The 11,661-nt window shown below is 35.8% G+C and overlaps 1 protein-coding gene across 5 annotated transcripts in view; it reads left to right on the forward strand.

The window, feature by feature from the left end:
* Positions 1-1,535: 1,535 nt before the first annotated feature.
* The window catches only part of LOC106876710 (centrosomal protein of 128 kDa), a 42,770-nt gene continuing 32,644 nt past the window's right edge, over positions 1,536-11,661 (forward strand). The window contains exons 1-8 of one of the 5 annotated variants that reach the window (XM_052971917.1): positions 1,536-1,675; positions 3,600-3,690; positions 6,745-6,964; positions 8,434-8,520; positions 8,656-8,731; positions 9,807-9,838; positions 9,995-10,143; positions 11,540-11,621. In XM_052971917.1, coding sequence (XP_052827877.1) covers positions 6,824-6,964; positions 8,434-8,520; positions 8,656-8,731; positions 9,807-9,838; positions 9,995-10,143; positions 11,540-11,621 — 567 coding nt within the window. In that variant the 5' untranslated portion in view covers positions 1,536-1,675; positions 3,600-3,690; positions 6,745-6,823. Of the gene's footprint in view, positions 1,676-2,380; positions 3,691-6,741; positions 6,965-8,433; positions 8,521-8,655; positions 8,732-9,806; positions 9,839-9,994; positions 10,144-11,539; positions 11,622-11,661 lie in introns of those variants that run through there. The other 4 variants (XM_052971920.1, XM_014925381.2, XM_014925377.2 and 1 more) reach the window with 4 other exon arrangements.

An 11,661-nucleotide genomic window follows, 5' to 3' on the forward strand; every position in this document is an offset into this window, starting at 1 on the left:
ACGTTCGCCAAAATTTTTTTGAAAAGATTAAAAAAGGAAAAATTGGGGTGGTTGTTATTTGACGCGTTGGCCTGGGTACTGTCGTGTCAATGTTACCACAACCAGTTTGGGATCATAAACAGAAAGAATTCTCTAGCCTCGGGCCGACCAAAGTCTTGAGAGTGGATTTGGTAGACGGAAATTGAAAGAAGCCCCTCTCCCCCGCTTTAAATATATATATATATATATATATATATATAAAACTACATGGGGGCGGGGGCAAAATTAGTAACCGAGGTAAAACTTCTAGTTTCTCGTTATTTTCTCCCATCCTGTTTGAAATTATTACATTGTAAGTATTGCAATATCATTTTGTACTGTTGCATTATCTTTAGGAGTAGAAATTGTTCAAGTTGAGAGTCCGAAACAGCCAGGTGACCCGATTGTATTTGAGGTTGATAATAAAATACCTAGATGATAATTTTGGTGTTTAAGAATCAATATTCTTTTCTCTGTTGGATTCCAAGCCAATTTTTTCTCGCACTAATGTTTAATTTGATAATTTTCAAGTTTCAAAAAATGAGGTCTAAATTTGGGTAAAACGAGTAATAACTAATTTCAGTAAATATTATCACGAAGAGAGACACCCCAGAAAATCGTGAAGCTGTAGAGAATATTTTATGTGGATTTTTTTTTTTAATCGAGTTTCGTTAATTTCATATGTGCCATTCATTTTCCAATTACTCATTTTGCCCCAGCCAAATTTGTTTCTTATATGCTCAAAGAGAACGATAATTTTCTGAAATAATGATCAAATTATGTTGGGAATACCATTTGTTTAGCTGGTATAGTTTTCGTAAGGTAGTGAACATTTGTAAAAAATATATTTTGTCTCAAAAGTCAAAAATGCAGTAACAACATCTCATGTTGCTCAAACATATTTGTAGAAGGTTCACTGCTATAGTCACTCTGATCGGCCAGTCAAACTTCTAATATACAGAGTGACCCAAAAAATAGGTTTACAGTTATCACGTCGGCACTTTAAAATTTCTGTCTTACAAACTGAAAAGGGAGCTTGACAAAAACTAAATTAGCATAGAATAATTTCATATTTTTTTATAATTAAGATCTAAAGTATTAGTATATGAATGCGAAAGAGATAGTTGAATAGCTGTAAACCTACTTCTGGGCCACCCTGTATATGTATGTCTGTATTTGTTAAACCACCACCGCCTGACAACCGATGCTGGTTTCTTTACGTCCCCGTACCTTAGTGGTTCGACAAAAAGACACCGATAAAATAAGTAGCAGGTTTAAAAAAAAAGATAAGAACAAGGATCGATCTGTTTGATTAAACCCTTCAAAACGGTGTCTTAGCATGGCTTCAGTCTGATGACTTGAAGGGTTAGTCGAGCAGATCGAGCCCAGAACTTATTTTAAAGTCTGGTATTTATTGTATCAGACTTCCTGAGTCGAACTGCTAAGTTACGAGGATGTAAACAAACCACTGCTGGTTGTCAAGCGGTGGTGGTGGACAAAGACACAGAGACAAACATACATTTATGCGACTACCAAATCCACTCACAGGGCATCGGTTGACTCGGGGCTGTAGTTGAAGATACTTGCCTGCCCAAAGTGCCGTGCAATGGGACTGAACCCAACACAGCATGGTTGGGAATCAAGCTTGCGCGCTTATGTAAGTGCTAATGCAGTTTCTTACCTTTCCTTGAAAAATGCATTATTTTGAAAAAAATTTTTTCGGATTCCTCCGTTTTAGATGTCGGAGATTACGAATATGCAAAAAAAAAAAATAATAAATTTCGCCCCTCCACCCCCAGGGCAATTAAAAGTTTTCGATTTTGTTTACTTTAAAGAGATCGTGGCGAATTGACGAACATATTGCAAATCGAAATTATATACAAACAAAAACATTAACGTGAAAAGAATTTGCGATTTACTTGTGTTTGCCTTAAATAATCGTAAACATTAATATTTAATAATTAATGTTATAAAGTTTAATAAGGGGCTCAAATTTCACCCCTCCCCCAATTTTAAATTTTGAAATTTTTCATCCCGTTATTTATTTGTCTGTCTATCTATTTATCCCTATCCGTTTATTCATAAAAATATTTGTCAACTAAATGTGGTGGTCCTTTTGAACAGGGGTTTTCAAACTGTGGTCCGCAAGGACAAGACAAGGGGTCCGTGGACAGCAAATACTTTTTATGGGCAATTTGATTTTATATATGTTTTTTAATTGAAATCTTTTTTCTTATATTTTGTAAATGTAAGCGCATGAAATAACAAGTAAATAATTTTGTAATATATCCTAAAAGTCCCATCGATTAAAACAATTAAGTTGTCACTTGAGCATTGATCGCGTGTCAGGAATTCCATTCACATTAGTTATGGTTCGTGACATAAGAAAAGTGGAAATTTATGTTTTTATTGCGTTAAGTATTTGCTGAGTTAAGACTGTTTAGTCAGATCCAAAGAAGCACACAGGTACTGTCACGTAATTGTTAAATACACTTTATTAATTTACACATCCAGTGAAGTTCAAATTATAAATTTTCAGTGTCTGAATATCTGATTTTTATTTATTAATGTTCCTAAATGGAATAAAACCTACATTTATTTCTTTATTGCCCATAGGGGGCTAAACATAGAGGGGACAAACAAAGTTAAGTCGATTACATCGACCTCAGTGCGTAACTGGCACTTATTTAATCGACCCCGAAAGGATGAAAGGTAAAGTCGACCTCGGCGGAGTTTGAACTCAGAACGTAACGGCACACGGAATACCGCTAAGCATTTCGCAATGGCATAAAACCTACATTATCGCCCATTATATGTCAACGTTACTTATATGAAAATTATTTTACACGTGCAAGAGTTACACGTTCAAATTTTCAGGGTGTAAGCGTTACCCATGGATAAATTTTTGAAACGGAAAGCTCATGATGAAATCAACTCAGAATCTGATACAGAGACAGAAGAGATTGTTCAGAAAAATAAATTAAGAAAATACGACGTGGAGTATATTCGATTTGGAGTCATTGAAAGTGTGTCTAATGCTAACAGACCACAGTGTTTAACTTTGTCATAAGCCGTTGTCGAATGAAGCCTTGAAACCAGCTAAATTGCTGCGACATTTAACAACACTACATCCTCAATTTGCCACAAAACCAAAAGAGTTTTTGAAAGAAAAAAGGATGCATATTTAATTGAGACAACAACTTTTAAAATGTCAATAACATCAAATTATAAACTACTACGGGCATCTAATTTAGTGGCACTGAGAGTGACTCGTGCTAAGAAGGCCCATAATATTGCTGCAGAACTTGTATTGCCCTGTGCAATAGACATGTGTAAAGCAGTTTTGAATGGAAAATGTGCTGCGAAATTGAAAGCTGTGCCACTGTCAGACAACACAAAGCAATCAACTGAGATTTTTAGTTCAATGAAAAATACGATACGTATTTGTGATAAACTAGTCTGAACGAGCTGCAGGACTTGCTGGGACATGTCCAGTTCTGTTTGTCTGACCAACTTCTCTTTCGGAAGTCAGTCAGCTTTTCTCATTTACTGTTTGTCAATGTTAATTGTTTGTTGTTTAGATGGAGAAAAAGAGATAGCAGCACACTGGATGTTGTGACTGACTTCCATCGACTTTTAAACAAACAGGAGAAGCACAACTGGAGGATAGAGGTATATTCTCCGATATTTATTTATCTATCCACCCGTGTTTATTGCTGTGATTGTTTTTTTTTTTACTTTTGTTGTCAACATGTTATTATCTTTGTCGATAAAATTCACGCCAGTTGTGTCTATGGCAACAAGGTTCCACTCACAACACACATACATACGTGTATATAAATATATTCCTGTTTGCAAAAAGAATTCCGATATATACACACACACATCAACATCAATTTTCTTTATTAAAACAGTCCCATAGCATCATTTCGACGTCAAATGAAATACACCTGGTGTATTTATATCATTTTGTTATTCATGGTCTTGTTTATACGGGACCACTGGAACTTCTAGGCAACTTTACCAATAATTAATGCATACATAGGTTATATATATATATATATATATATATATATTAATACAATTCAGTCGTTCTTATTGCTCACAACAAATTTTATTACACTGTTATAAACTTTTGTTTCTTTTGAGATAAACTACCTGTAGTTATTTGCTATTTAGCTCCACGTAAGCCCCGTTGCCTAGTGTGGAGTGCACACGAATCTACAGCCCAAATGTCTTGCTATTAATAAGTAATGTATGTATATGTGCGTGTGTGTGTTATAATAAAAATAGTTTTACATTATAGTGAATGATTGTTCAATACATCTGGTAGAGTACACTTTATTCTTCAACAAGAGTAGTATTGATAGTGACTTCCAAGTTCCTGCCAGTTAAACCACTTAAATGAGTTATAGTGCGATGATAGCTTAGCTGGCCGAAACTTCGAAGTCACTGTCAGTATTATTCTTGTTCAAGAATTATATATATATATATATATATATATATATATACACACATACATATAAGCCTTCACTACACTCTCTGAGTGGTTGGCGTTAGGAAGGGCATCCAGCTGTAGAAACTCTGCCAAATCAGACTGGAGCCTGGTGTTGCCATCCGGTTTCACCAGTCATCAGTCAAATCGTCCAACCCATGCTAGCATGGAAAGCAGACGTTAAACGATGATGATGATGATGATGATGATATATATATACATAAGGAGGTTGCCCAAAATCATGTCCTGGCATAAAATGGTCACAGCCCTATGCTCCATATGGAATAATGTGGACTAACAAATTAAACTAACTCTATATATATGATGGAGGTGCAACGGCCCAGTGATTAGGGCAGCGGACTTGCAGTCTGAGGATCGCAGTTTCAATTCCCAGACCGGCTGTTGTGTGTTTATTGAGTGAAAACACCTAAAGCTCCACGAGGCTCCGGCAGGGGATGGTGGCGACTCCAGATGTATTCTTTTGCCCCAACTTACTCTCACTCTTTCTTCCTGTTTCTTGAGTAACGCTGCGATGGACTGGCGTCCCATCCAGCTGGGGTGGGGGGTGGGGGAACACATATGCCATGGAAACATGGCCCATGAGCCTGGCTAGGCTTGAAAAGGGCACGTACAAATATATATATATATACACATATAACATATATATATATATATGTATGTACATACACACACACACACATATATATATATATATATGTACATACATATATATTACATACATACACACATGTGAAGTTACATGGCTCAGTGGATAGAGCATCAGGCTTACAATCATGAGGTAGTGAGCTCAATTCCTTGACCAGGCTGTGTGTTGTGTTCTTGAGCAAGATACTTTATTTCACGCTGCTCCAGTTCACTCAGCTATAGAAACAAGTTGCAATGTCACTGGTGCCAAGCTGTATCAGCCTTCACCTTTTCCTTGGAACAGTATACAGTAAGATCCATGATGGTAGAGTCCGAGAAATATGAAGTTCTGATCGTGATCTGGCTGGAGAGGTGTTAAGGTGGTTCAGAAGAGGTACCAAGGGCCTGAGAAGAAGGTAGGAGAGATGAGGGTCCAAGAGACGAAGGAATTCAGTCTGGCAGGATCAAACTGGGATAGATGTGACACAATATGTTCTGAAGTACACTCTTCAGGGGAATCGAAACCGCGATCCTATGACTGCGAGTCCGCTGCCCTAACCACTGGGCCATTGTGCCTCCACCATATTCCAGTAATTTTACTCTATAGTATGTTTTAGCATGATTGTTATGAGTGTTTATTGAGCGAAAAACACCTAAAAGCTCCACGAGGCTCCAGCAGGAGATGGTGGCGAACCCTGCTGTACTCTTTCACCACAACTTTCTCTCACTCTTACTTCCTGTTTCTGTTGTGCCTGTAATTTAAAGGGTCAGCCTTGTCACACTGTGTCACGCTGAATATCCCCGAGAACTATGTTAAGGGTACCCGTGTCTGTGAAGTGCTCAGCCACTTGCACGTTAATTTCATGAGCAGGCTGTTCCGTTGATCGGATCAACTGGAACCCTCAACGTCGTAAGCGATGGAGTGCCAACAACAACTGGAATATGACCTTAATGGTATACTGTACCTTTTTGGATTGGATTGGATTGGATTGGATTGCCCATGTTCAGTCCGCTGCAGGATGAACGCCTTAACGTGTTCTCTCCACCAATCATGATCTGATGTGGAGGTCGTGAATTTGAGCTTGAGATAAAAATAGTTTGATGAGCCTGCTCTGTCACACTGGCTCAACATGGCTTGGCAAAGGAATGCAACTTTTACATGCTCATACTCAGGAGTAGTTGACCTCGGTGGAATTTGAACTCAGAATGTAAAAACAGAAGAAATACCACTTAGCATTTCGCCTGATTTGCTAACAATTCTGCCAGCTCACCTTATACAGTTAGATACTGTATGACAGGTTGTGCATGAGGGTGGAGTGAAAATAAAAACTTGTGGAAATTGAAAATGCCTGAGGGTTAAAATGTTGCTATATTTGATTACTAGAAAAATGCTAAATTTTCGCTGAGATCAATCAAGGGCATGTACTTTCTCAACCCCCCATATACTCTGAAAACGGGGGGGATTTTTGTACTGGATATGGCCTGTTTAAATGCAAATGGGTTAACATGTAAATGTTCTGATTTAATGTTTAGAAGAAATATTTCTAGTTGACAAGATAATGAATATTAGTTTCTCGTTTCAGCAGCTGTGCTAATTAAGTTTTAAGAATTCAATAATGATGAAGATATTATGAAACAGAAGTGAAAGAGTTGATCTGACCAAGCATGGCTACCGAATTAAATAGTAGATTTCTCTCTTCAAGTGAGAGCGATGATTTCTATGAACCAAGAACATATGGACATGGTGTCTCCGGCAATAATGGAGAATTTAATGGTAGACTCTCTGAACTTGCTGACAATTTAAAGGTAAATTTAATTTGTTTCTATATTGATGTGTATATCTGACAACTTCCCTTGTGCTGGTACTGTGATAGAATGCGCCCAGTACACAAATAAACTGAAGTATCATGGGGTGAGGAAACCCCTTAATCTTGTCTTGTCAAGAACATGGGAACTTCTGTTCTATATTTAAGAGATGAGGAATTATGTACATTATTTACATTTGATGGATATTTGTCCTCATCTTGTTTGTTGTTAACACATTTCGGCTGATGTACCCTCCAGCCTTCAGGTGTCTTGAGGAAATTTCAAACCTGGGTTCTCATTCCTAAGGTATTTTTTGATGTTATCATCATCATCATCATCATCATCATCATCACATCATCATCATCATCATCATTATTATTATTATTATTATTATTATTATTATGGTGTAGTGGTTAAGAGCACAGGCTACTAACTCTAAGATTCCGAGTTCGATTCCAGGCAGTGACCTGAATAATAATAATAATAATAATAATAATAATAATAATAATAATAATAGTAATAATAACAGCAACAGCAGCAACAACAACAACAACAACATTGGTTCGAAATTTCCCCAAGACACCTGATGAAGACTGGAGGGTGTATCAGTTGAAACGTTGTGTTAACAACAAACAAGATGAGGACAAACATCCATCAAATGTAAATGATGAGAACTTAGTCATAGACATCATGCTAAAATGAAATGGACAAGCAAGGGTTTATTGAATACTCACTGTCTAACCATTAGGCCACATACCTTCTCTACCAATGTACAAGATCTATATTTATTCTTTTATTCGTTTCTATCATTTGACTGTGGCCATGCTGGAGCACCACCTTTAGTCGAGCAAATCGACCCCAGAACTTATTCTTTATAAGCCTAGTACTTATTCTATCTGTTTGTTTTGTCAAACCCCTAAGTTACAGGGACATAAACACACCAGTATCGGTTGTCAAGAGATGTTGGGGGGACAAACACAGACACACAAACATATACATATGCATACATATTAGTTTTTCCTTGGGGTTGGCCAGATTGGAGCAGTCTCGAGTATAACCAGCTGAAATTGCAAAGATAATCTGGATCTCGACTGAGGAAAGAAAACTTCGAATGACCCGTCCTTGTTTTCTTTGTATCGTCTATTTGGATGTTCTGTTGTCCCTTTCTTGTATCACCTAACTGTCTGGATGTTTTGCGTTCTTGTCCCATTTTGTATTTTTGTATATATATATATACGGCGGGCTTCTTTTATTTTCCATCTACCAAATCCACTCACAAGGCTTTGGTCAGCCCGAGGCTATAGTAGAAAACACTTGGCCACGGTGCCACGCAGTGGGACTGAGCCTGGAACCATGTGGTTGGTAAGCAAGCTACTTACCACACAGCTACTCCTGCGCCTGTATGTTTTTGCATTAATTTTTTAATTTTCTCACATATTCTAAAATAATATTTCTTTTTATCTTTACAGGACACAACACGAAATCTAAAATCCCTTGACCATATGTTAGATACTTATAAGGATATTGGTCATGAACAACGCTCTTCCATTGATAAAGTATTTAATTATTCTAAATATGTTTATATATTTTATTCAGTCTTATGATTTTGATGAAGCTGTCATTATATGTTGCTTTCTTTCTCTCTCTCTCTCTCTTTTTTTTGTTTTTTTTTTGGCCACTTTCTTTGTTAGTTACGAAAGGATTTTGATACGACTTGTGATGACATCCAAGAGGAAAGATATAGACAATCAAGTTTAAGTAGAATAGGTAAGTTTTTGAATTTCTTAATTTTGAAAATTGTAGTATTTTCAAGTGAAACATTTGTTAGAGTATTTCATCTGCAGAAGAAGGTTACTGCTTGTTAAGTACTAAATTTTGGAAAGAAATTACACATGCAAATGGAGTCTATTATTTGTTAGGGGTGAAAATTTGTTAAGAAATCATACATGTAAAATAGAAGTCTGCTATTTGTTAGATGACAAATTTTCATGAGAAATTATATATGTAGAAGTCTTTTATTTGTTAGCTGCCAAATTTTGGTAAGAAATTGCACATGTTTTGGGAGATTTTTGTACTTTTAAGGTACCAAATTAAGTGGGGTGGGGAGTAATCTGCAGAAATTGAACTTGTGATTCAAAGTATTTATTTTTTAATTCAACATTTAAAATTAATAAAATTGAGTTGTTTTCATAGACTGAAATATATGTGTGTGTGTGTCTGTGAGAGAGAGAGGGGGGGGGTATAGAGTGAGCTGAAATATGAATAGAAAAATTAGATAAAAATTTTTTTAATTAAATAATAAGAGTAGAAAATGCTTTGAACATCCTCCTGAAAAACTTGGGTTTGCACCCACTAAGCAAATTCTGTTTTTGCACTTACAACTCTACATAACTTATTTCACTCAATATTATCTAGGAAAGCTACATGTGATGTGTGGATTTGCATCTTATCCAGAGGAGAGCTATCTCTCATCTGATTTATACTATCTGGCTCTCAACTGATTCCCAGATCTCCGTGACCTTTGTGTTTATTTTGTCTCTTTGTATTTTACTGACAAGTAACCAATATATTAAAACACACAGCTTCTCTCTTTCTATGTGTCAATGTGTAACATTTTAAATATAAGCTTGCTTCTCTTCATACTACACTGAGAGACTTCGAGATTATTATCGTCATTATATTTGACCAAAAATGTTAGTCTTTGTGAAATAACAATCAAAGCATTTCAATAAAAGTAAACTTGAAACTTGGGATATTTTATTTTTGTTTCAATTTCATTTTGAACTATGCTTTTTTTTAGCTAATAAAATTAACCTCTTTTTTGCTTTTGAAATCTTTGCAGACCAAGACTACCCAAACCAACATGGCTATGTAGTATGTATTATACATATTAAGTTTCTTCTTATTTGTTATTTAGTAAGATTAGTTGCTGTTGTTGTTGTGCTGGTCCAGACTTAATCTCAAGTAAACCTGTTGTAAGTTAGGTTATTTAATAAGTTTCAATGGCTTTTATCTGTTATCGTATTTTAGTACCCACAGAGGAAGAAGAAATCTGCTGTCCATTTTGCTGATGATTTAAAGAAAGAAGTGCATTCTTTGCATGAGTCAGTGAGAGATCTGTCTTATAATCAGAGAAAATTTGAAGATTCTTTGACTGAAGATCGTGATCACAGAGATCGGTAAGTAGGAGAATTTTTGTTTAATTTCTGCAAATAAAAGTTCAGATTTGCTCCTTCCAAGTTCAAGATTTAGTCTTACAAATATTTGGTAGGTTAAATATTATAAAAGAAACAGCAAGCTGATATAGTCAAAGAACGGACCACAACTTCTCTCTCTCTTCACAAGCATTTTTTTCTTTTTTCTCTTTACATCATTCTCAGCGTCGGCTTCTGTTCTTCACCCATCCCTTCTTGGTATCAGCTTCTGTTTGCCTTTTTTTTCTTAATAACTGTCAAATAAAAAGTAAACTAAAGAAGGTGGATGGTAGAAAGGTCATTATGAAACAGTATGTTGTTTGAGTTTATTGATGCTAGTTTTATGAAAAGATGTTTAGTTATCAAACTAAATCCATTATAATGAGTTTGGTATGTCTACCAAAGTCTGAAAATACTAAAATGGGATAATTATCCAAATCTCAACAATCCTGGTTCGGGCCTAAGTATCTGGCCAAGATTAAGTTGTAACAAACTATATCACTATATTTTAAATCATATCATAACAGACTGGTGTTATTATATCATAGACCAAGTTGTAAAAATATTGGTATATGCCTTAGACCAAATTGTAGCAGACTGGTCTTATTGTATTTTAGACTAAGTTGTAAAAGACTGTTCTCATTAAATCCTACCCCAGGTTATAATGAATTTTATATGACAAAGATACAGATAGTGGCCATGTGGTTAAGATGTTTGATCTTCAACCATGTGCTCTTGGGTTCAGTCTCACTGTGTGACAACTGGGGCAAATGTCTTCTACTATAGCTTCAGGTTAGCTAAAGCCTCGTGAGTAGATGGAAACTGAAAGAAGCCCATTGTATATGTGTGTGTGTGTGTGCTAGTGCTACATAAAAAGCACTCAGTACGCACTGTAAAGTAGGTGGCATTAAGAAGAGTGTCTCAGCTGTAGAAACCATGCCAAAATAGACATTGGAAACTGGTGCAGCTCCAACCCATGCCAGCATGGAAAACAGATGTTAAATGACAATGATGATATGTGTGTGTGTGTGTGTGCGTTTAGTTTATATATGTATGTATATGTGTATCCTTATCTTGATATCATGTAATGATTGTAAATAAGTATCACTGTCTATCAAGCAATGTTATTCATTACCTGTCGTCCGTAGTGAAGTATTACCTTGCATAGAAACAGGCGAAGGTTGGTCACGGGAAGGGCATGTGACCATAGAAATTTCGACATATTTTGTCTGACCTTGTAACCATGACAAAGTGATGATACTGAAAGATTATTTGAGATTAAATTAATTGACAATGGCAAGAAAAATATTAATTAATATGTAACAAAGAAATTGTTGATAAAATTGATTTAGTTTATTTGTAATTTTATTTCACATCGAAGTTTTGCCTCGGAGACAAAACGTGCTATGAATGCACTTGCAAGTTCCATAAACCACCAAACTAACTCAGAAAACAAAGATTCTGTAAGTTTTTTTTTTTTACATATTTGTTTCCTATTAATTA

This window comes from Octopus bimaculoides, chromosome 11 (genome assembly GCF_001194135.2).
Source record: "Octopus bimaculoides isolate UCB-OBI-ISO-001 chromosome 11, ASM119413v2, whole genome shotgun sequence".
Classification (NCBI taxonomy): domain Eukaryota; kingdom Metazoa; phylum Mollusca; class Cephalopoda; order Octopoda; family Octopodidae; genus Octopus; species Octopus bimaculoides.